The sequence below is a fragment of the Clupea harengus genome, chromosome 16, assembly GCF_900700415.2.
Source record: "Clupea harengus chromosome 16, Ch_v2.0.2, whole genome shotgun sequence".
In the NCBI taxonomy this organism is placed as follows: Eukaryota; Metazoa; Chordata; class Actinopteri; order Clupeiformes; family Clupeidae; genus Clupea; species Clupea harengus.
Genome location: NC_045167.1, coordinates 15521540 through 15547532, shown reverse-complemented (window position 1 = coordinate 15547532; position 25993 = coordinate 15521540). Strand labels below are relative to the sequence as shown.

Here is a 25993-nt window from a genome sequence, read left to right as displayed (position 1 = left end):
AACTCTCTCTTTCTGTAGAGTATGGCTGGACTGTCGACGTGGATACATGTGTCTCTGTATATGGAACCTCAGAAACTTGAGTATGGGTTTTCTCCTTTTTTGGTTGTGTGAGTTTTATCACTGAAGAAGTAATTTAGCATTAGTTCTGAGAGAGGTCTGAAGTAAATGACTCTACAGGGCTATAGGCACGGAGGAGTTACTCTGTATGCTAAATAGTGATGGCTTATACTCTGTTCTAATTAGTGCCAGGAAGCTCGGTAATTAAAGGATGGCCTCCAGGTTTTTTAAAGTTCTCTCAATATTGAGTGCACAACTAAATCATAGCGTAGGAACTACACTCGACCCACACACTGTGGAAGTCTTGCTTTGGCTGTGCTCAGACCAGCCTGGAAGTTGTTTGAGTGGTGGGATAGAGTACCTACACGTAAGTTAAAATGGTGCAGACTAGTGGAAAATGTAACTGTCTAACAGTTTCTTTCTCTTTATTGTTCTCAGTCTGGCCTCAGGTTAGGGGCCTCAGAGAGGGTGAGAGAGAGCGAGAGAAAGAGGGAGAGTAGATGGGTATAGAACAACAATTCATTCAAAATGGCCGTATGGGAAGAAATGTTTGGAGAGAAAAGGGGATGTGAAAGAAAAAAGGACATTTATAGTAAACATAGAATGCAGGTAAGAGAAAGAAATGGGGAAGTAAGAAAAATGACGTGAATAGAAAGAAAGTAGGTAGAGTTGTATCCCTTATGGTGTTCTGGCTGCAGTGGCAGGGAGAGAGATTCAAAAACAGCAGGGTTTGCACATGGGGGAATGCAATCAATTCATTTTATTGTAGGCTTGAAGGTATACATCATTATAGAGGAGATTCAATTAAGGGATTTCTCATGGAAAGTTTACATAGCTATACACAGCTGCAAGGTCCTTACTACATAGTATTAGGTGTGCAGTTATTAGGCTATCATGTGAACTATAAAAACTCTGGAAAAGCTTTCAAATTTCAAATCAATAAGCACACGAGAACTGTTATACACTCAATACAACATTAATTTTGAACTTTTGGAATATAATTGTATTGTTCTCTCACAAATTCAGAAGTTATCATTTTTCTCCAGCTGAAACACACACTATAAGAGCATTAGAACTTCTTCTCATCTGCAATGCAAATAAATGCAAATCACCGCCCTAGAGCAGGAAGTCAGTCATTGCAACAGAAAACCAAATTAATCAGACTGAAAAGATTAAATTCATGAAATGCCTATCTTTAATAGTTTTGCTTCATTGCACCATCAGGGACAATTCTTGGTTGTGGTAAAGCACAATGACTAAACTCAAAAGAGTGATAGAAAATTAAGACTTTAGTTTGATGGCAGCAGTTCATCAGTCTCCGCCCACCTGTTCCCAGGCTCCAGGCTGGGACGTCATTGGTCAGTTTTAGAACTGCCTTGCTGTCCATCACACCACACCCAGGACCTGTATCCTGGGACTTCCCTGCTGTCCGCATCCATGGGAACAAATCTCCAAACTAGAGATGGAAAATATGGCAGTTTGATGTTGCCATGGATGCGCGTGAATGACAGCAGGGCATTAACCTCAGCAATTTCCCTTTACCAGCATGGCCTCAGTCTCACGTTGGGTGAGTGTCAGGTTTGTCAAGACCTTAGGAGATAGAAAGATCTGTCAGTGTTAAGAGTTACCAATCCTCTTTCCTTCACCTCTCAACAATGGCTATGCTGAACTTTACTGTATGCACATATTTAGGTTACTTGTAGAGCTTATTTTCTCATTTTAGATGTATTTCCGTACTGTGTAAGGGAAGAGTAATGCCTGGTAATATAATACATCAGCTTAACTCAAAGAGACTGTTACATTTGAATGAGCGTGAATTTTTTACAACACTGCTCAACACTAAGAAACTGAATGGGACTTTGCATTTGAGTGTGACTGTGCACAGTACCTCTGCACACATAGGGTGGAGCCCTACGGTGGCATCCAGCTGATCTTTGGTCAGGGCACACCTGAGGGCCGTGGCGAAGCCATGAATGATCTCACCAGCGCTGGGGCCCAGGACATGGACCCCTAACACACGCTGCTGTAAGGAGGGAGAAGAAAGGCAGAGAGAGAGAGAGAGAGAGAGAGAGAGACAGAGAAAGAGAGAAAGAGAGAGAATTCAAAAGCATGCCCTCATCCAGTACAGAAGACAAACTGAAACATACAGCTAAAACACAGTTAGTGTGTTCTATGTATGCATGTACAGTATGTATGTATGTATGTTTGTATGTATGTATGTATGTATGTATGTATGTATATATGTTTGTATGCATGTATGTATGTATGTATGCATGTACAGTACGTATGTATGTATGTATGTATGTATGTATGTATGTACAGTATGTATGTATGCATGTACAGTCTATATATGTAGTATGTATGTATGTACAGTACGTAGGCCTATGTATGTATGCTCGGTGGCTATTTATTTCAGCTGGAATGCAACCATCTACTATTTTTTTTCTGCAAAGCTCAAACCCAAAATAATACAAAAGCAGTACATAACTCCATACTAATGTGTCCCGATGTACAAATACTCCTTTCTTTTGTTAAACAACTTAAAAGAAAAGGCCAGATGTGCATTATGTGGGCTCATAGGCAAACGTAATGGTGGCCTACATTGTCTGAGATGTGGCAGATGACTTTGGCATAGCAGGAGTTCTTGTTCCTCCTGGGCAGAGTCCACTCCTGTGGCCAGTAGTGACTGTGGAAGACCTGTTGGATAGAAACTTAAGGTCATCACTATTCACGATGATGGAAATTGATATTACCATTAATTGATATACTTACCATTGCATTGCAAGCATGTTCTCCTGTGTGTGTGTGTGTGTGTGTGTGCCATGTGTATTGATAGTCTGGGTACACCTTTGGTTAAAGCCCCTTGATCCCTAGCAGACATCCTCTCTGCCCCAGGTGGTGGAATACACATCACTTGTCCACCATTTTGGGCCTGTGTGTGTTCCTCCATAGGAAGATCCCCTCCCACTCACATGTCCCTCTCCCACCTTCACCTGTAAACACATCCCCCAATGCTGACCCATGACCCCACTGTAACCTCCCATGATTGACTTGTTTATAAACTGTAACACTGTGAGGCTCTTTAGTCTTTTCCCTGCCTCTACCTTGATGTTGAAATCGACTCCCTGCAGGAGTACCTTGAAATACACCTCCACAAACCTTTGATTCACCTCGTGGTCCTTTGTCTAAAGTTTGTCGTCTATATTTGGGTTCCGTCAACGAGTTTACACTATTATTTCACACTTTGTTTTAAGGAACTGGAAAGCTGTTGTGATGAAACTGCGGTTGGAAATTTCATCTATTAAAAACTGGGGGAGTTGACAATTTGCATGCTAGCAGTTTCTAGTACTTTCCATCGTTACTTCTTCTTAATAACATCGTTCATACTTGGGGGAGATTTTAGTGTGTTATTAGCAGTAGTAAAGTGTGTATCAGGTGTGTGTGTGTGTATGTGTGTGTGTGTGTGTGTGTGTGTGTGTGTTAAGGGTGTGTACGGTGTGTGTGTGCTTGCCTCTATGTTGCTATCTCCAAACTTCTGGCAAGCGGTCTCCTCTGTAAGGCCGCAGGCTGCGTACTCCATGGGTGTGAACAGCATTGTGGGGACGCTGGAGTAGTCACACTATGGCAAGAAATTCTTTAAGCATAATACATTTACATCATGATTTCCCACATACACACACACACACACACACACACACACACACACACACACAATAATATAAACAAACACAAACCATGCTAATTTTACCTTACATTGTTACATTGAATACATAAACATGTATATGTACTCAAACTCACACTCACTTACATACTGAAACACTGACTTATACAAAAGTACAGATACATACTGTACACACACTCTCATACAAGCACACACACACACACACACACACACACACACACACACACACACACACACACACACAAACCTTAGTGTCTTTGCCTCCATACAGCCTCTGAGCCAGCAGGCGTCCCGCTTGCATGGAGAGGCCTGAGTGAGCCTGTCTTCCCTGCTCTGCAGCTCCGATGGCATAGATGTGTGCCACACCGGTCTGGTCCTCAGTGTTCACAGCCATCTTCCCTGTTCTGTAGGACACACGCGTGCATCCAATGAGTACTGCAACACTCAGTGGCAGTCATTTCTTCAGTTTAGTGTATATTCATTGTATATGAGCTGGGACCGCTGTTTGTTGCATGCTGGCTGTAACAAGAAACCATCTAGACAGGTGAAACAGGAAATGAAGCTGATTGTAGCTTTAATGACCTAGTGCACACCACTCTCCCCTACCTCTGGTTGAGCTGCACCCCAGCTTTCTCCAGGCCAATGTCATTTGTACAGGCATCCCTGCCTATGGCCAGGAGTACCTGGCAGTGAACAAGCAGACACAAGGGCAAGATCAGATGCTGCAACGGTTACAAAACGCCCCAAAATATACAATGGCATGCAAAAGTTTGGACACCCCTGGTCAAATTATATAAATAGAATAAATTGCTGTTACTGTGAAAGGTTACTGGTACTGTAAGTAGAAGATTTCCAAAATGTATCTGGTTAAAAATAATAAATCTTTTCAAACATACTAAGCAAGATTAGTGTATCATTTTGTACCATTTTGTACAATTTCAGAAAGAAAAAAAGGAAAAAGCACCATGCTAACGTTTGGTGAGATTTGAGCTCTCACATAAGTTTACAGACCTTAATTAGCTTGTTAGGGCTATAGCTTGTTCTCAGTCATCATTAGGAAAGACCAGGTAATTCAAATGTTAAATCTTTATAAATCCTCTGACACCTCAAACCTCGTCCCAACATTCAGCTGCCATGGGCTCCTCTAAGCAGCTCCCTAGCAAAGGTATGTTTGGAGAAAAAATGGTGCAGAATGTTGTGAAAATAACCTCCCTCTAACTGTTAAGCACCATCGAAAATCTCTGGATAGACCTCTAAAGACCTCTAAAAATATGCAAGACTGTCCAATAATACTCACAGAACTAGAAGCCTTTTGCAGGAAGAATGGGGGAACATCCCCCAAACAAGAACTGAAAGATTCTTCTCATCAAAAAGTGGTTACAAGCTGTGATACTCGTCAAAGGGGGTGTTACTAAGTACTGACCATGCAGGATGCCCAAACTTTTGCTTCAGGCTTTTTTCTTTTTCTATTATTTTTAAAATGTAAAAGATGGAAATGAAGAAGAAATCTTTGTTTAAAATATTAAAGAAATGTGTCCTCTTTAACTTTATGCCTTTTGGAAATTAGGTCATCTTTTACGCGCTTAACTATTCACAGTAACAGAACTTTTGAGCAGGGGTGCCCAAACCTTTGCATGCCACTGTACGTTCTCATTGAGATTTGAACTATGGCTCACCGTGTTGAACTGGTCTTCATATGCTTCATCCCCTCCAGAAGAAAGAGCTGTGACCTTCAGTTTCCCCGGACTGCCTGCCTTAATCTGCTCTACCTGTAATGCGTGTGTACACACACACACACACACACACACACACAGAATAATTATTCAGTATAACAAACCATTTGCAGAAATCCCATAGGGATATTTAAAAAGTCACACATTTCACTGCACAGACCTTTGTGAGCATGTAGCCATGCAGGAAGTCGACCCCCTGTACATACATGTGGTCCTCTATCTTTTTGACCACCTTTTGGTCGTAGGCTTTCAGCGGGAAGGAGGGCTGCATGATGCTCACGTCCAGACCCAAACCCAACAGCCAGCCGGCGGCCTCCAGCGCCTCTCCTGTCCCCCCCACCACCAGGGTCCGGCCCGGGGAGTACGGCAGAGAGAACAGGTCATCGCTTCAGGATCAGAGACAACGATTAGAACGTTGGATTTTCTCAAGCATTATGATACTAATTCTTGAAATTAACTTTTATATATCACACAGATGAACCAAACAATCGAAGTTAGATGAGTAGAAATAAAAAAAGATGTTAATTGAGTCTGTAGATAGCTAATTTAGTAGAACATAGTCACTACATCCCCCAGTAATAAGCTTTTGTTAGCTTCAGTCAATCACATTTTAGCCCAGTCTAGCTCCCCCACTGATTCTGGAGTTTCCTCACCAGGTGATGCAATGTTCTCTGGCTCCAGGGATGTCTGGGTAGTGTGGCCTGTCTCCCGTGGCGATCACAATGGTTTCTGCAGTGTGGCTTGTCTGCTCCCCTTTTGCATCAGTTGCCTGTTGGCATGATCACACCATCAGCCAATGACTGTGGACGCCTGAGACAATCTAACCAATTAGAGTAGAAAGTGATGGGTTGTGATGAAGCTGACCTGTACAGTGTGGGGGTCCTGCAGTTCTGCGTGAGTGTGCAGGTAAGTGATGTTACGACTCCGCAGCTCCTGTCTGAGCTCAAAGCTCAGGGTCTTCACTCTCTGCTGCAGGGCATCTGTCAACTCACTCCAGCTGTGAGGCACTGCAGAGGGACCAACACACACACACACACACACACACACACACACACACTCAGACACACACACACCACACACACACACACACACACACACACACACACACACACACACACACACACACACACACACACACACACACACACACACACAAACAACACAGAATAATCATGCACACCCACACCCAGAGACACAGAGAGACACTGACTCACATGTATCAAATACACATGCACAAGCAAGCACATGAATGGCCATACATTACAGTCACACACATATATACACACACACACACACACAGTTTCAAAAATTCAAGCCAATCCTGTAGACTCTTGCTAGTGATAAATACTGTAAAATCTGTGTAGTAGTACTCCTACACCTCCCCATCACTGAAGCACAATCCCAGACTCACCAGGCTGCTGGAGCTTCCATCCATAGGTGGGTGCATCCTTTAGGCTCTGGCCCAGTAGAGCAGCCTGATGCAGCAACTTCTTAAGGACACTCACATCACAGCCACTCACATCTGTGGAGACAAGAGAGGAGTGAGGGGGGAGTGATCATGGTGATGGGGGGGGGTTACTGGTATAACCCCCCCCCCCCACTGGTATAAAAATTATGAGAAGTAAGATTAAGACAAAGGTGGACATTTAGAATGACAACTATATCATATAATTAGGATGGTAATAATGATGATGATTTATCTGTCTAGTTGTGTAAATATGTAAATCTACTATAAGTACTGATATTTTGTCAGTGTTTCCAAAAAAAAGCCACCTACTTGGACCTTTGAACTTGATCCCTTTAGAAGATGGAGTCAGAGGGTCTAGAATGAGCACCCTCTGACCTAAAGCAGCTGCCTCCTTTTAGAGAGAAAAAGAAAGACAGAGAGAGAGAGATGTTTCAACTTGAGTGCATTTTTTCAATGTGAGGGAAGACTAACTAACTGAGAGATGTGGGTGTTTTCAATAGTAAACACAATCATACTGCATATAATTAGCCTAGCCTATATCATTTTCATAATTATAATTTATATGCATATTTATATATCCAACAATAAAAGTGTATTTCTGGAGAGAATCATTTATATGCTTATCACAAAATATATGTATTTGTGAATTAAGAAACAAATCAAGCCTAAACATACTGTGTCTAAAAAATAAAGTTTCATTACAATTAACATGGCCCCATGTTTATTCACCAGTTAACGTAAAGGTACACCTGGAATTCGTCCATTGTGTTTGACTTTAATCAGTAATTTGCGTATGGTTTATTTAACCACACCCCCTGAACTGGACCACAAATACCACCAGTAACATGTATCTTTCTCTCTTGCTCATTCTCCGCTCCTGCAGAGCACACCTCTCTCGTCCGCTCACTCCAAGGGTGCAGATACCTCTCTGCCCACCGGACGGCAAAGTTCAGCGCGAGTGGCGAAAAGAAGACCTGTTAGCTAACTGCGAGGGAAGCAAGCACGACATCGCGAAGACGGACTGCAACAGAACGAGCAACTGAAATTGCACTGTAACAAAGACGGGATCAGCTAAGAGATTCCTTCATTTACGGACATCTTTATCATCTCTTCTCTCTGCCTCATCAAAACATCGGAAACCCCTTCCCTCCAAGGCCTGGTAACTTTCAATGTAACTGGGCATTTAGCTATCCTAGCTATTCACTACCTGGCTATGCATAGGACTGTTTAGGGTTAATGTTAGCATTGCTCCACAGAGACATACGTAGGGTCTTGCATGCCTTACTAACCATTTCCCTTTTCTAACTTGGCACCGTGATCACACGGATTGCACATACATTACCCTTCACCTAGCCACACACGCCAAGAGAACAGTCGAACTTCGCGCTACACATAGGCGCAGCCCTTGTTCATATCACATGTATGTTCGTGAACGTGCACACACATGCACGCGGAACTACGGTGATCTGAGGGACACACAAACATTCTTTCTGGCGCGCGCACATACACACATTCCCTTCAATTAATTAGTTAGTTACACTTAGTTAGAGTATATATTGTGTGTTGTTGTTATTCCGCATCATTCTGTTAATAAATGCTTTGATTTATATGCTGGTCTATTTAATGTTACACAAGAATTAATGCTGCCAACCTCTTCTATTCAGAACTCCAAAGCCCTTCAACCTTGTTATTAATAAGGTAACCTTGGTTGTAGTTATTCATTTAATTATTAATCAGAGTTCCAAATTGATAGTTTAATATATTGTATGAGACTGATGTATTTAATGAGACGGATTTGTGAGTGATCTTTATTTTGACCACTGTAGAGGACACAACACTTTGTGTGGCGCCCCCTAGGTGTTAAACTTAATTGATCTGCCTTTGTGTTGAATGTGAGTGAGATTACCAACATATTGGTGTTGTTGCCAGGATAGTATCAATGTGTCTTGGTGGCCCTCGTGAAGACGGTATTACTATTTATACACAATTGCACCCACATTTACCCGGCGTGGCGCCCCCTAGGTGTTCAACTTAATTGATCTGCCTTTGTGTTGAATGGTTGATGCCTGTCCAATCGGGTGAGATTACCAACATATTGGTGCTGTTGTCAGGATAGTACCAATGTGTCTTGGTGGCCCTCTTAAAGACGGTATTACTATTTATAGACAATTGCACCCACATTTACCCGGCGCCTGCTCACAAGGTAAGGTACCTACATATTTTGGTGCCCTGGGTGAGGATGGTACCTACAGTGGCTAAAACAGAACATTGGTCTTCCCATGTCTTTGTCCCACAAGACTGCTCTAAGTCGAAATTTGCATCCATTAACAGCTGTGACTGTCCTCTTAGTTATGCTAGGCTTTTGACTGTGGGTGACATAGTTATTATGATTTCTGAGCATAGAAGTAGGACACTGATGGAGTTTTAAATGATTAAATACCTGTTGTATGGATTAGGGCAAACATTTATGTGTGATTCGAGTTGATTGTCCCTGTGACCCGATTTAAAATGCTGCTTTTGATAAATACCCTTAGCCCATGGCTTTCTGTGTTAGCACTGTCTGGAGATATACAATCTTAAGGGTGAGGGGATCTTAAGACATCACGCGGCACCTGTAGGTGTAGGGTGAGGATTGGAAATCTCTAGTTAAAACGTTGTACGACAATAATATAAATGCAGTATGCATGTCCCGTTTCGTTTTCCAAAAATGTAATAATTTTCTTACAAATTAAATGTATAAGTTAAATAAACATATATTTATAAAAAGTAGTGCACACCAACATACATCAAACCTTTATGATGGGATACGTAACAGATGGTACATAGACTGAAGCAGCTTTACTGTTCAAACTTCAGCGAATGCATATTCTACGCATCCATAAGTAGTAAAGTGTTAATTTATCCAGGCTACAAACAAGGTTTTTTTTACAAACTGTTTTACAAACTTGCACCATATTTCTAGCCTTGCACCAGACACTGGAATCTCGTGACATGTTTCCATACCAGAATTAACATCATAATTATAAACTGGAACTGCCACCCAAAGGACACATTGAATGATATGTTAGTCAGAAGTGGAATTGAAACCTAATCGCAGAGATTCAGCTTTTTAAGTATATTCAGTGTAGTAAATGGCCATTGACCTTTCTGCCGAGGTGCAAAGTACATCTCCACACTTCAAGGTCAAAGACATGGCCTTTTTTTCTTCAATAAAATGAGTAAAAAGGCATAGGTGGGCAGTCAGTAGACATCACAGCAACAAAAATAAAATCTCCAGAAAATGTTCCAACTATTCAGAGCAATACCACCATTACCTTGTTACTGTTTAGCTTAGGCCTATTCATTTTATTAACTTTGATAAGCCTTGTAGGTGAACCGAGAAATGCTAACTGCTGCTTTGTCTGATTCATTTTAAACAGAACAATCCCATCAGAAATGGCAGAAAGCGTAAGTCTACTATTCGGTTACTTTCAATTCTTTCTTGTCGGATTCTAATCATATCAAACAAATCTTTAAATGAATGCTCATTTGTATGTTTTTCCCCTGCACAGAAACCTTTAACAATAACCTTCCGACACTCCCTTGGAGGCAAAACATATACTTTATCCTCCACAAGTTCTTCAACAGTGCTGAATGCATTGTTGACTGACCATGACTTCAAGAAGACTTATACTGCCAAAGCTAAAAAGGATGTAATTATCAGAAGAAAAAAGGCCCACTGTCCAGCTATAAGTGTGAATTTCCCCTGTTGTCTACTTGAAAATGATGAGCTGCTTGAAATAAGCTTCATCATGCGTAAACGAAATAGTCATGGTCCAAATACTGAAAAGTGTGATTTACACTTAAAAAACCCTGAGGAACTGATCGCCTTCCTTGTCAACACAACAGGCAGAAAAGGCATACAAAATGCTGTAATGAAGAACAAGAGCCTCAAGACAGAAGTGGATTGTGTGTGTGTTGTCGCAGTCAAAGGGGAAACTGTAAAGAAAGCTCTACGAAGAGATGGACATTTTGCAAAGAAGATATTTAAGCTGGACGTTGCTCTTGAAGATGATGAGCGGAACATTACAAAGATGGAAAACTCTGTGAATGAATTGAAAGATTATAAGCTATACAGCATTTTTCGTAACAGTCCTGAAGTTAAGCCTGATAGTCAGGAAATGCAAAATGTTCAGGATGACTTGGATGATCAACCTCAATCAAATTTCAAAGCTGAAAAAAAGGAGGTGACTACCACTATGAAGTCAGACCGTACAAAATATGAAAATATACCAAACACGACAGAGATTTTAAAAATCTTGCGTGCTCAATTTGACGGTTTAGTTGAGCAGCTTAAAGCTCGGGAGAATGTCAAGACTCGTACAAAAGTGCAGCAGCTCCTCAGAGAGGAATTCTCAAAGGAAACTCAGTGTTTCTCTCACATAAAAACTGTAAAAACACTCATGGATCTAAGTGCCTCGGTCTGCCAGGTCCGGCATAACAATCAAGCAAGAGGGACTGAATTTCTTCTTTTTGGGACATGTATTCTCACTAATGCACATGTTATCACAGGTGCACAAGGACAGCTGCTAGACAAACTAAGTGTGTCGTTCGATTTTGAGGATTTGAGCACAGCACACAAACAAAAAATTGCAATAAAGAAAAAGCCTTTAGCATATGAACTTAATTATACTCCGCAACATACTATGGACTATGCTGTGTTGGAGTTAAAGACGTCTGCTGAAGCATTGCCTCCACCACTTCTTGAACACTATAGCGCGCCACCAGTGAGAGGGGGAGTCTGCATCATAGGGCACCCAGATGGAGGTGTTAAGAAAATGGACATGTCTCTCATTATTGAGCGTTTAAAACAAGAAGACGCAGTCAACAAACACATCTCAGACCATCCTGAATGTGTACAGGTTATAGGAGAGAAATACTTTGAAACGAGACAAGGACTCGATGGCAATCAAATTGAGTACAACACCTGCTTTTTCCATGGATCATCTGGCTCCCCTGTCTTTGATGAGTTTGGCAATGTGATAGGCATGCATTCAGGAGGGTATGGCTACAAAAAAGGAAAAGGGTCATTCGACAGTATCATTGAATTCGCACAACCCTTACTGCCCATCCTGGTGTCCATTCTCAGACAAACAAAGGACAAACGGAGGTATGTGTGGGAATCCTTTTGTGCTGAAAAGAACACAAAACTAGTGGTAAAGCTTGCTGACGACATGACCTTTAAACCAGAGTCAACAAACAGTTGTGCTTGGGACCACCTCACCTCTGATGAGGAAGACATGGATGACATGATCTTTAAACCAGAGTCAACAAAAAGGTCTTTTGGGGACTCCCTCACCTCTGATGAGGAAGACATGGATGACATGACCGGTAAACCAAAGACAACAAAAAGGTTTGCTTGGGACCACCTCGCCTCTGATGAGGAAGACATGGATTCATCCGATCAGGATCATTTGTTTGAATAACGTGTTTATAATAATCATATAAGTCTCATTAGACTTGATTTTTTTATATTTTGTTCAGGTAATCAGCACTGAACTCTTGGATTGTATAACCTCATTTGAACTGATAGTAACTGTTTAAAATTATTAGAAATCGAAGTTCTGTGTAAACAGTATATCGAGGACCAAGTGCCGAACCTGGGGTGAAGGGGCGTTTTCGGTCACAGCCCCCTCCCTGTGAAACACGCCACATAAAGAATGCCCCCACACTGTCATCATTTAAAAAGGTCCTCAAAATCCACCTCTTCGGCCTTGCCTTCCCCAACTAACCCCCACCCCGTGTTTTTATTCTTTTCTTTTTTACCTTTTTCATGTCTTTATTACAGAGTTTATTGTTTGTTTTCTTTTTCAGTATGTAAAGCATCTTTGAGAACTTTGAAAAGCGCTATATTAAAGTGATGTATTATTATTGTTATTTTTACAGTGTACTGTTATGTTATTCATTGTGGAAGACAGCAAAAAATAAACAGACATAGCAAACAACCATTCATGTATAACCACACCTCATTTCTGACACTTTTAAATGTCTGTTTGCCCTACGTTTGTGTATGCAGGCGCTGAGCAGTTCAGGGTTATGGAGTCTAATTCTGGCTTATTTCTTAAACTGCTGTACTGTGTATACAATCAGGCTTGGGGAGTAACGTAATACATGGAAAGGCGTTACATAATTAGGATACAAAAGAGGTAACTGTATTACGGTACAGTTACAGAAAAAAATACGTAATTGGATTGCGATGACCTCGAGTTCAAAAAAGGTTTTCCCTGGCTGGAAATATCAACACTATTTTGTCTTCAAAGCTGAAAGTGGGAAGAACATAACCTCCCCCCGGTTAATGTTAGCATTGCTCCACAGAGACATAGGGTCTTGCATGTCTTACTAACCATTTCTATTTTCTAACTTGGCACCTTGATCACACGGATTACACATACATTGGCCTTCACATAGCCACACACGCCAAGAGAACACTTAAACTTCGTGCTGCACATAGGCTCGTCCCTAGTTCATATCACATGTATGTTCATGAACGTGCACACACATGCACCTGGAACTACGGCGATCGAATAAATGAACACACACACACACACACATTCTTTCTGGCGCGCAAACCCGAGCACACAAGCTCACACACACACACTCCCTTCAATGAATTTGTTAGTTACACTTAATTAGTGTATATTGTGTGTTGTTATTTCTCATCATTGTGTTAATAAATGCTTTGATTTATTTACGCTGGTCTATTTAATGTTACACAAGCATGAATGCTGCAAACATTTTCTATTCAGAACTCCAAAGACCTTCAACCTTGCTTTTAGTTAGGTCATTTTGGTTGTAGTTATTAATTGAATTATTAATCAGAGTTCCAAATTCATAGTTCAATAAATTCAATGAGACTGATTTGTGGTTGATCTTTATTTTGACCACTGTGGAGGACACTACACTTTGTGTTTGGTGCTGCCTAGGTGTTCAACTTAATTGATCTGCTTTTGTGTTGAATGGTTGATGCCTGTCCAATCGGGTGAGATTACCAACATATTGTGCTGTTGTTGGGATAGTACCAATGTGTCTGGGTGGCCCTCGTGAAGACGGTTTTACTATTTATAGACAATTGCACCCACATTTACCAGGCGCCTGCTCACAGGGTAAGGTACCTACATATTTTGGTGCCCTGGGTGAGGATGGTACCCATTGTACCTACAGTGGCTAAAACAGAACATCTATGGTCTTCCAATGTCTTTGTCCCGCAAGACTGTTCTAAGTCTATATTTGCATCCATTAACCGCAACGACTATCCTCTTAGTTATGCTAGGCTTTTGACTGTGGGTGACATACTTATTATGATTTCTGAGCAGAGAAGTAGGACACTGATGGATTTTTTTTTAATGATTACATACCTGTTGTATGAGATTTGGGCATGTATGCGTCATAACGTAAGACTGATTTGAGTTGATTGTCTCTGTGACCTGATTGCTTTTGATAAATACCCTTAGCCCATGGCTTTCTGTGTTAGCACTGTCTGGAGATATACAATCTTAAGGGTAAGGGGATCTTAAGACATCACGCGGCACCTGTAGGTGTAGGGTGAGGACTGGAATTCTCTACTTAAAATGGGATGCATCCCTCCAGAGTTCTTGCATCTTCAGTGTCTGGCTGAGTGAGAACGTCACATCTCTGTGTGCTAGTTGTTTTTATTAATCCCCAATACAGTTTGTTTCAGAATTTGTGGCTCCTGTGTGCATCTGTTGGTTGTTTGATTTGCGCCTCTTTAGCACTATAATTGTGGTCTCCTCTGACGTCTTGGTGAATAGACGTCTCGAGAGACGGTGTGAAAAACATCTTGGAGGACGCAGACACCATCATCTGCACTTGATGATCTAGGGAGGCTTATAAACCTTTCTAGCATTCTAACTGTCATAGTTATTCTCCAATGTGTGTCAAGTTGGATTAAAGACACAACGCAACACCAACAAAATCCAACACTTCTGATCCTACAAAGATATTATGGAATGGGTTCTAGCACTCTATTTGGTTAAAATCACTCCAGGTGTTAATCCATTTGCATAGATCCATCCTCTCACTGGACAGGGCCAAATGCCAGGCCTCTCTGCTACCGCGACCACAAATAACTGCTTTCCCCACAGTTTAACCAGTCCCCCCAGGATTTCGCGGGCCTTTTTTGTGATAGTTGCGGCCTGAAATTCCTGATTTCGCGGGAGCTTTTCCAAAAAGTTGCGATGAAAGTTGCTGTGTTTTGTAGGTGTTTGTTGCGATGAAATTGCGGGAGCAAGTGAAAGTTGCGATAAAAAAGTTGTGAATTTCCCTCTTTGTAATTATAATTGAGTTATTGTTTGAAAAATAAGTAATTAATAAACAAACATTCATTAAAGAACAAAACCATTGATAAATGGCCCCCTAAATAACCTTACCAACATGCCAAAACAAAAGATTACCAGGACTACAGAAATTTAGCAAAATAGGCTGTTCTGCCCTCTGCTTATTTAGGCCAGCAAATGTATGCTTGTATTGTTGTTATAGAAACGAACAGAAGTATAGTATTGGACTTTTACTTTGACATCATTAAAATGTTCGTCTCGTGAGAATGGCAACAGCTGTTAGACAGGTATCTAGAAACATATGCTATGCTAGTTACGTATGCTCATGGTAAACCTTGTGTTATGCTTTCCCTCACACCCTCGAAAACAATGACTACGTGTTTTGACTGTTTCATACTGTGATAAACATGGTTAAGTGACCTAAATATTATTTCCATGAACTGTGTTAGTGTTAATTATTAGTAAAATATAGCGATGTGACCGTTATTCATTCATAATTCCGTTAATGGCTAACGTTAGCACTTGTTAGCCAGCTGTGCTGTAATCTGTTGTTGCTCTGATTCTTGATGTAACGAGTATAATAGTAACTTGCTGTGTTTAGTATACCATTTAAGTATTTTCTGTATTACAGTTTCACTCATAAATTTCACCTGACAATCAATAAAGTAGTGTACTCGAGTTTGGCTGTCTGTTTACCTACATTAACGCACTGGTGGTGTAAAACACGTAGCGGGAACAGTACATAGGCTTTACTTATCCACAACGAAGTGCACCTGTTGGTATTACAAAAGGACCACCAGTAAGATCTGTCTGTCTGACGTCCTTCCTGCGTTTCTGCCGTTCTCATTCTATGCAGATCAATCTGTTTTGCTATCCTTGTTGATTTATTTTATCCGTATAGGTGTTTATGTTGTTCAATTTCATTGATTAATTTAAAGTCGTCCAATTTCAAGTTATCCATTCTTCAACAATAGCTGCTACCTTATCTTCAAACAGAAAGTAATGTTAAATCTCCATGGCAACAGCTCTCAGGGGTTTGGGAAATAATCGGATTCATTGCTTCCTTCATTATTCACAGCAAAATAAATAATTGTCATTACATTTCATTGATGTATTACCAGACTCTATGTAAAAAGGGCCACGCACACCTCGCAGAAAATTATAAAAATTTAAGCCAGATCTATTTCTGAATTCTCTGAGGACATGGGCTGCGTTCCGTTTCCACGTCTGGTGTAGCCATTCTCAGAACTCTGCTAGTGTCTGCAGGGCAGAATTTCCGCCCTTGGTGTAGCCGCGGAAGGGAGAAAGTTGTGGGAGATGACAGACAATGATTTGTCAAATTTGCGGGAAAGTTGCGGTGATGTGTTAAAATTGCAACGTCGCGCTGAATTCGCGGGGAATCGCTGAATTCGCGTGAATTGGTGCGATCGCAACATCGCAACTTCCTGGAGGGTCTGAATTTAACAGTTGTAGTGCTGGCCAGTGGCCTATCAGGCTGTTTAGGAACATCAAAGCCCCATGTACAAAACAGCTTTATTTGGTGGGTCTGTTCTGTTATGCCTGTTTGTATGGACGATGGGTCTCTATCCAGCCAATGTATGTCCTGAGAAGTGAGCCATTCAATATTCAGGTGTGCAGCTGGACACCTTATTTGCCACCCCACTGCCAGTCTGTGAGTGAGGGGGAGGATGCTGTCCTCATCTTCTTAGCCATCAAGTGCCATAGAGGCAGTGAGCATCATTGTCGCCATCATCATCCTCATATTCTTCTTCCTCTTCCTATCCAACAGACTCCTGAAGAGTGAAAGACCATCCCCCATGTCTTACCATGCTGCAGAGGCTGGTAGAAGACTGCTTTACAGAAAATAATGGCACCTAGTCTCTAAATAACATGAGTTGAGAATGAATATGGGAATGCATTGAAATAAATAAGTACATTTGAGAAGAATATTCATTCATATTGAAGTTGTGCAGCCTACAACTGACAGTGGTAAAGACCTCAGCATGTAAAATTGAAGTCTTCAATGATCCAGTGGGTGGCAGTAATACTCTTCGAAACGAATGCTATTAAATCAAATAGAATAAATCCAGGAAGAGAAAGAAAAGGCGGTTCATTTAAATCAAAAATAATAAATCCCGGAAGACAAAGAAAAGGCGGGTAATGTAAGTGACGTGATAAGAAAATCATTCTTGAAGCGATTAGTCAGAAAGAAGAGCATAGGAGCCGGGGAATTTCGAGTTGCTTTTGAAATTTTGCGAAAACATCACCTTATCCAGACCATTTGATGTAAGTAGCGTTCAGCTGTAATGGCCAGTTTTAAGAATTTTAACTTTGATGAGCCAATTTTACGAAGGCTGTTTTTCTCTTAGACGCGTCTAACTTTAATCGCACGACGATCAGGTATTCCAAATGAATCAACAAATCACCAAGGGCTATTATTCAACAGGCGGTAAATGTTCAGTCACCTGTGATTAAATGACAAGGAAAATGTTTAGACGCCCATATGGGCTTGTTTTTAACAGGTATCTAATGCAGTTGTCTGGGCAGTTGGAGTTAACTCAAGAGGAGTTAGAAGAACATCGTCGACTAGACGGAAATTCAGAATATTCACCAATATGACCAATCCGCTCAAAGAGTTTCAGGCTTAATTTCGTAATGCAATATAGGATTTCAAGATAATAATTTCGCTGCCGTCTGAACATTATACAATCATAAAAATTCATAGCGAAGTAACTTATGGTACCGAATGCCATGGCGATTCCAAAGGTTAGATTAGGTTGTTATGCCCATGCAGTTCACATCGCCTGCTTTGCGTGTGCGAGGCGGCTGCGTTGCGAAACTGCTGCGGCTCGGTTGGCGTGTGTTTATTCACACCGATGACGTTTCGCTGCTGTTGGTGAGTTTGCGTTTGACGATGGCCCTCTATACAGAATCAGTTTGGTATAGTGCCCAGATGGAAACAGACAATATGAGGGACAAGTAAGTTTAAGTGGGACAATGTGGATATGTTACCGCCTCGAGGTAACCTAAAACTTTGATATAATGTACTGAAAGTGCCTGAATAAGAAACAATTCTGCTTTTCTGTTTATAGCTTCCCTTGTCCTCTACTTAATTATCTTCTCAGCCATTGGATGAAGGCCAGGCTTTTAGAAAAGCTTGGTTATGTTGCAATATTTTTGAAGGGGCTGTGGTTTCTGATTAATCTGATTCAATGTAGCATTGTAGATGGTCGTGTTTATTGCTGTGCAATGGAGTGTGAAGTTTTGGGAAGTCGGCTGGAAGCAGGCAAAGTAGCATTTCCAAAATGTTCCATCTTCCAAGTATATGTTGTTATGTTTGAACCCACTCTGTAGTGTGTTTCAATACTTACAGCTCTGTGTGACAGATGAGTGGATATATCACATCATCCATACTTGTCTTGTCCCTGTCTTGTATTTAATATAATCACAGGCGACTTGAAAGTCTTGTCTTGTATTGTATATCTAGTATTGTTAGCATATTTTGCATATTTTCAGTTTTCGAAGTTAGTATAGGTTTAGTATATGCTTAGTATACGTTCAGAGTATTTATATGTTATGTTCTGTTAGGTTGTTGTGCGGTGTCTTGTCACAAGAATTTCAGTGCCCAGTCTAACTCTGTGATGTTCTTCGCATCTGACATTAAAAGACTTTGAACCGCACATTACAAAGCAGGACAAACCTTGGCCAGAGTCAGGCCTCCTGACTCTCCTCCAAAGATGAGCAGATTATAGTCATACTTCTCGGCAGGAAGGCTAGAAAGAATCTTGCCCTTCTTCATCGTGGCTTCCATATATGGGTCTGAAAATGAATGAATGAATGAATGAATGAATGGTAACTTTAGTTATATACAGGAGAAGATGTTAAATTCCTTGGAGTATTGGTTGGGACTTCCCACAGCTGCCAAACCTCTCACTGTCACATGCAAGTAATACCAAACAACCTAGCCAATGTGTCATAACACATCAGGGTGCACCACAACCACCATAACAATATTTTAAAATCCTTTTTAAATTTTACTTTTTTTGTTTAAAATAACAAGAAGAACAAAAAGGCAAAGAGACGGCTTCATGATCATTTCACTGGGGTTGTCAAAGGGGCATCTTCCTATATCTGTCTTTCATTGAATTAGGCCCACAACACCTCCAGAAGGCTCAACAGTGGTGTCTGGTGTCCCAGACTCACCCCCCCCCCCCCCCCTCCCCCTCCATACTCACGATGTGTTAGGACACCTCTCAATACCAGAAACACCACAGACACCTCAAGATACACCTCAAGCATTACTGAGATACTTTCCCACAACAACCCTGACTGAATGACGGTCCAACAGGGTTCTTCAGCTATACTTAGGCCCATTTTCTGGTAGCTCTAAGTAGGTCATCTTCAGCCACACTTATATCCCATTGATTATGGTGGCTCCAAGTCTGGCCTCTTCAGTTATACCTATGCCCTGCTGTTTCTGCGTTAAGCAGTTCGAGCTGAATTAATTGCAGAAAAGGGTTGAATTATTGGTTTAAAGGTTTCTTATTGAATAAGAAAAAGAAGGGATAATAATAATAACAATAATAAGAAACGGCCACCGGATAACAGCACAGTGCTTTGCATGTACTGTAACGAAAAGCATGCAAAAACCTTAAAACAACAGCCCAGTTGGCACTGATAAAAGCTTGATAACATGCTAACTGGCATCTTTTGGCAATATTGTTGGTGATAATGTGCTGTGAAGGCTTTTCTGACATATTCACAGGGTGTTCTGAACCGAACAACAAAACTACATAGTGCATATCCTGGACGGCCAGTAGTAATGACAGGGGTGTTTATCGGTCCCTTACTTACATGACCATTTACCGTCACAATTATTTTGAAGATGATACCAAAAGTAGTTGGTTATAAAAAACCATATCTCTAAAAGTGGCACATTGTTGCATAGTATTGCTTTAAAGCAAAATGAAATGAAACATTACATGCCCAATTGAGTGGAGAGTGTATTTTTATAGAATGAATGCAGTATGCGTGTCCCGTTTTGTTTTCTAAAAATGTAATCGTTTTTTTATCAATTAAATGTATAAGTTAACTAAACATATATTTATAAAAAGTAGTGCACACTAACATACATCAAACCCTTATGATGGGATACGTAACACTGGATTGCACATAGACTGAAGCAGATTTACCGTTAAAACTTTTTTTTTACTAACTGTTTTATAAACTTGCACCAGATTTTTAGCCTTTCACCAGACACTGGAATCTCATGACATGTTTCCACAACACAATGAACATCGTAATTATAAACTGAATAGAATAGAATAGAATAGAATAGAATATATTTATTTGTCATTGCACAAGTACAACGAAATTGAGGTAGCAGCTCTCAGACACAAAAACAATAAAAATATAGATTGAACATATATATATACATATTTACACTATAAAAACACAAGACATATAACACAACAGAGAGACAAATACAGGTCAGTTTTGTGCATTGTTAAGTGCTATGATGGCTCTGGGATAGAAGCTGTTTCTCAGCCTGTCTGTTTTTGCTATGATGGTCCTAAAGCGTCTCCCTGAGGGCAACAGTTCAAATAGGTGGTAACCAGGGTGTGTTGAGTCTCTGAGGATACTGTGGGCTTTTCTGAGGCAGCGTGTTTTATAAATGTCCTCAAGAGGTGGAAGAGAGCAGCCAATTACTTTTTGCGCTGTGTTAATGACCCTCTGGAGTACCTTTCTTTCTGCTGCCGTGCAGCTGGCAAACCACAGCGAGATGCCATAGCTTAGCACTGACTCCACAGAGCAGCGGTAAAAGGACACTAACAGTTTCTTTTTTAATTTGTTCTTCCTGAGTAACCTCAGGAAATACAGCCTCTGTTGTGCCTTTTTCAGCAGTGCAATGGTGTTTCTGGTCCAGGAAAGGTCCTGCTCGATGTGAGTGCCCAGGAAGCTGAAGTCTGATACCCTCTCCACTCTCTCCCCATTGATGGCAATAGGCTGCATGTCCGATTTTTTCCTCCTATAGTCGACTATCAGCTCTTTTGTCTTGGAGGTGTTGAGGACAAGATTGTTCAAGGTGCACCATGTCGACAGCCTTTGCACCTCCTCCCTGTATGCAGTCTCATCTCCTCCTGAGATGAGCCCCACCACGGTTGTATCATCTGCAAACTTAATGATGGCATTGCTCGGGTGGGTGGGAGTGCAGTCATGGGTATAGATGAAACCGCCATCCAAAGGACACATGGAATTCTAAGTTAGTCAGAAGCCCATTGACCTCTCTGCCAAGTTGCAAAGTACATCTCCACTTCCCAAGGTCAAAGACATGGCCTTTTTTTTCTTCAATAAAATGAGTCAATCGCTACAGGCCTTTACTTAACAAAAAAGGCATAGGTGGGCAGTCAGTAGACATCACAGCAATAAAAAACAAATCTCCAGAAAAATGTTCCAACTATTCAGAGCAATACCACCATTACTTTCTTACTGTTTAGCTTAGGCCTATTCATTTTATGAACTTTGATAAGCCTTGTAAGTGAACCGAGAAATGCTAACTGCTGCTTTGTCTGATTCATTTTAAACAGAACAGAACTAAACAGAACAATCCCATCAGAAATGGCAGAAAGCGTAAGTCTACCATTCTGTTACTTTCAATTATATCAAACAAATCTTTAAATTAATGCTTATTTGTATGTTTTCCCCCCGCACAGAAACCTTTACCAAGAACCTTCCGATACTCCATTGGGGGAAAAAAATTAACTTTTTCCTCCACGAGTTCTTCAACAGTGCTGAAGGCATTGTTGACCGACCATGACTTCAAGAAGACTTATACTGCCAAAGCTGGAATGGATGTAATTATCCAAAGAAAAAAGGCCCACCGTCCAGCTATAAGTGTGAATTTCCCCTGTTGTCTACTTAAAGATAATGAGCTGCTTGAAATACGCTTCATCATGCGTGACCGAAATAGTCATGGTCCAAATACTGAAGAGTGTGATTTACACTTAAAAAACCCCGGGGAACTGATCGCCTTCCTTGTCAACACAACAGGCAGAAAAGGCATACTAAATGCTGTAATGGAGAACAAGAGCCTCAAGAAAGAAGTGGATTGTGTGTGTGTTGTCGCAGTCAAAGGGGAAACTGTAAAGAAAGCTCTACGAAGAGATGGACGTTTTGCAAAGAGCATATTTACCATGGACGGTGCTCTTGAAGATGATGAGAAGAACATTACGAAGATGAAAAACTCTGTGACTGAATTGAAAGATCATAAGCTATACAGCATTTTTCGTAGCAGTCCTGAAGTTATGCCTGATAGTCTGGAAATGCAAAATGTCCAGGAGGACTTGGATGATCAACCTCAATCAAATTTCAAAGCTGATACTGCTGATTCATGTCAACATTCAAAAATTCCAAATGATCAATCCTCGGGAAAGGCTTCATTGGCCTCTGACAAAAAGGAGATGACTGCCACTACGAAGTCAGACCGTACAAAATATGAAAATATACCAAACACAACGGAGATTGAAAAAATCTTGCGTGCTCAATTTGACAGTTTGGTTGAGCAGCTTAAAGCTCGGGAGAATGTCAAGACTCCTGCAAAAGTGCAGCAGCTCCTCAGAGAGGAATTCTCAAAGGAAACTCAGTGTTTCTCCGAGATAAAAACTGTAAAAACGCTCATGGATCTAAGTGCCTCTGTCTGCCAGGTCCGGCATAACAATCAAGCAAGAGGGACTGGATTTCTTCTTTTTGGGACATGTATTCTCACTAATGCACATGTCATCACAGATGCACAAGGACAGCTGCTAGACAAACTAAGTGTGTCGTTCGATTTTGAGGATTTGAGCACAGCAAGCAAACAAGAATTTACAATAAAGAAAAAGCCTTTAGCATATGAACTTAATTATACTCCGCAACATACTATGGACTATGCTGTGTTGGAGTTAAAGACGTCTGCTGAAGCATTGCCTCCACCACTTCTTAAACACTATAGCGCGCCACCAGTGAGAGGGGGAGTCTGCATCATAGGGCACCCAGCTGAAGGTGTTAAGAAAATGGACATGTCTCTCATTATTGAGCGTTTAAAACACGAAGACGCAGTCAACAAACACATCTCAGACCATCCTGAATGTGTACAAGTTATAGGAGAGAAATACTTTGAAACGAGACAAGGACTTGATGGCAATCAAATTGAGTACAACACCTGCTTTTTCCATGGATCATCTGGCTCCCCTGTCTTTGATGAGTCTGGCAACGTGATAGGCATGCATTCAGGAGGGTATGGCTACAAAAAAGGTAAAGGGTCATTCAACAGTATCATTGAATTCGCACACCCCTTACTACCCATCCTGGTGTCCATTCTCAGACAAACAAAGGACAAACTGAGTGATGTGTGGGAATCCTTTCGTGCTGAAAAGAACACAAAACTAGTGGTGAAGCTTGCTGACGACATGACCTTTAAACCAGAGTCAACAAACAGTTGTGCTTGGGACCACCTCACCTCTGATGAGGAAGACTTGGAGGACATGATCTTTAAACCAGAGTCAACGAACAGTTGTGCTTGGGACTCCCCCACCTCTGATGAGGAAGACTTGGAGGACATGATCTTTAAACCAGAGTCAACAAAGAGGTCTTTTGGGGACTCCCTCACCTCTGATGAGGAAGACATGGATGACATGACCGGTAAACCAAAGACAACAAAAAGGTTTGCTAGGGACCACCTCGCCTTTGATGAGGAAGACATGGATTCATCCGATCAGGATCATTTGTTTGAATAACTGGGTTTTATAATAATCATATAAGTCTCATTAGACTTGATTTTTTCATATTTTGTTCAGTTAATTAGCACTTTACTCTTGGATTGTATAACCTCATTTAAACAGAGAGTAACTGTTTAAAATGATTAGAAATCAAAGTTCTGTATATACAGTATACCGGGGACCAAGTGACGAACCTGGGGTGACAGGGCGTTTTCGGTTGCTGCCCCCTCCCTGTTGAACTCATTACCACACCACATAAAAAAATGCCCCCACACTGTCATCATTTAAAAAGGCCCACATCTTCAGCCTTGCCTTCCCCAACTAACCCCCACCCCATGTTTTTATTGTTTTCTTATCTTTTTTTACCTTTTTATGTCTTTATTACAGAGTTTATTGTTTGTTTTCTTTTTCAATATGTAAAGCATCTTTGAGAACTTTGAAAAGCGCTATATTAATGTGATGTATTATTATTGTTATTTTTACAGTATACTGTAATGTTATTCATTGTGGAAGACAGCAAAAAAATAAACAGACATAGCAAACAACCATTCATGTATAACCCACACCTCATTTCTGATACCTTTAAATGTCTGTTTGCCCTACGTTTGTGTATGCAGGCGCTGGGGCAGTTCAGGGTTATGTAGTCTAATTCTGGCTTATTTCTTAAACTGCTGTACTGTATACAATTATGTGAACAATTGTAGTTCAAACCTGAACTGATCTTAAGTCTTGTGTGTTGGCAGTAACATGCTAATTACATTTGAGGTTGCTGGGTACAATGCATATTACCAGCATACCTGTCTTTCTGGAGTGTTCTTGTATTTCAGTTTTCCGTATTGCTAGTGATCAATTCTCTCTCTCTCAGCTCCAGCAGACACAGCTTTCACATCCATAGGTGACAGAAATACACAGACTATTATTAGGTTGGTCATGTTTAACAAGAATGTAGGCTACAAGAGTGACATGTTAGGCAAGTAACCTACGCACAAAGCATGCATCCGAAAGATCAGTTTATTAGGCTATAGGTAAATTAATGAATAAATCAATGCAACAGGCTAGCTTTAAACCTAATTTATAGGCTAATTACATTTGAAGGGGAAAATGGCGCTCACCATTCACACAGAATTCTTCATGTTGGGAACCACGTTGACAGTCCAGAGGACCAGTAGACCTACTTTATTTTTGTTTGCCTAGAGATAAAACTTAGACTTTGCATGGTAGTGTTCCCTGACCAGTTCAGACTGGAGTCAAATATCTGCTTCGAAATTCTAAAACTTTAAAACTTCAATGCAACGCCCCCTTAAACAAACCAGTCAGTATTTCACTATCTATCACTGATCTCACAGTTAGAACTGAGACCAACATGTACAATCCTGAACAGATTTAGGTTTTACAGGTTTGCCCAACAGGCGTGGAATATTTAGCCAATTTAAACCTTGTTTTGCTCAGTCATCTCGTCGCATAATGTTAACTAAACTTCATTACCCTACGTACATACAGGCAGCATTTGAAATTGATTATCAAACGTTTATTGATTAACAAACGTTAGCCGATTTCTGCTGGAGGACTTTGACTTTGTATTAAAGCCAAATTCGCTAACAACACAGCCTTGCAGAAGAACACCGATATCAAAGCCAACGTACCGACCTTCCATTATGTAAAGTGTGTTTCAGCCTTAACATAAATGGCCATCAAAGTTACACTGCAATTATCCATAACACACTTTAACGGGTGGTAAACTGGGATGCACGCCAGAACGAGGCTGGTATTGAAAGCCTACGCCTGTTTGTATTCACGCCAAAAAGTAATCTTGCTACTGGTTAAGAACTTCTGGGTATTTTGTGGAATGGGATTAAGTTATTGCTATTTTTATATATTTTGATCACTGAAAGACATAAAGATAGAAAAGTGAGTTCTGCAAATGCCAAGGAAATTAATTTAGGTTGAATAAATATCACTCACTA

General features: G+C 40.8%; 2 protein-coding genes across 4 annotated transcripts; one reads left to right on the top strand and one right to left on the bottom strand.

Moving 5' to 3' along the window:
• Positions 1 to 799: 799 nt before the first annotated feature.
• LOC105896737 (thioredoxin reductase 1, cytoplasmic) lies at positions 800 to 25948 on the bottom strand. 3 transcript variants are annotated; one of them, XM_042710108.1, is made up of 15 exons: positions 25142 to 25948; positions 24827 to 24918; positions 18974 to 19092; positions 7250 to 7331; positions 6884 to 6994; positions 6337 to 6479; positions 6126 to 6241; positions 5633 to 5858; positions 5416 to 5508; positions 4346 to 4422; positions 3987 to 4143; positions 3569 to 3676; positions 2659 to 2754; positions 1946 to 2080; positions 800 to 1647 (listed from the first exon to the last, which is right to left on the bottom strand). In XM_042710108.1, the coding sequence occupies exons 3-15, from the start codon at positions 19082 to 19084 to the stop codon at positions 1582 to 1584; spliced, it is 1521 nt and encodes a 506-aa protein (XP_042566042.1). In that variant the 5' UTR covers positions 19085 to 19092; positions 24827 to 24918; positions 25142 to 25948; the 3' UTR covers positions 800 to 1581. The 3 variants fall into 3 exon arrangements, with proteins under 3 accessions (XP_042566042.1, XP_012678993.2, XP_012678992.2); XM_012823539.3 differs by having other exon boundaries at positions 24827 to 24909; XM_012823538.3 differs by lacking the exon at positions 24827 to 24918.
• Positions 17473 to 24101, top strand: LOC116224005 (serine protease FAM111B-like). The gene is made up of 3 exons (XM_031582299.2): positions 17473 to 17559; positions 21861 to 21903; positions 21987 to 24101. Exons 2-3 carry the CDS (start codon positions 21892 to 21894, stop codon positions 24045 to 24047), a joined length of 2073 nt encoding a protein of 690 aa, XP_031438159.1. The 5' UTR covers positions 17473 to 17559; positions 21861 to 21891; the 3' UTR covers positions 24048 to 24101.
• Positions 25949 to 25993: the final 45 nt, after the last annotated feature.

Excerpts from the sequence above, each read along its gene's own strand:
- LOC105896737 (XM_042710108.1), bottom strand. The coding sequence starts at position 19,084 with ATGGAAGCCACGATGAAGAAGGGCAAGATTCTTTCTAGCCTTCCTGCC. Across the intron at positions 4,423-5,415 it reads ATGAAGACCAGTTCAACACG|GTACTCCTGGCCATAGGCAG; the intron begins GTGAGCCATAGT and ends GTTCACTGCCAG. Across the intron at positions 1,648-1,945 it reads TCCACCCTATGTGTGCAGAG|GTCTTGACAAACCTGACACT; the intron begins GTACTGTGCACA and ends CTATCTCCTAAG.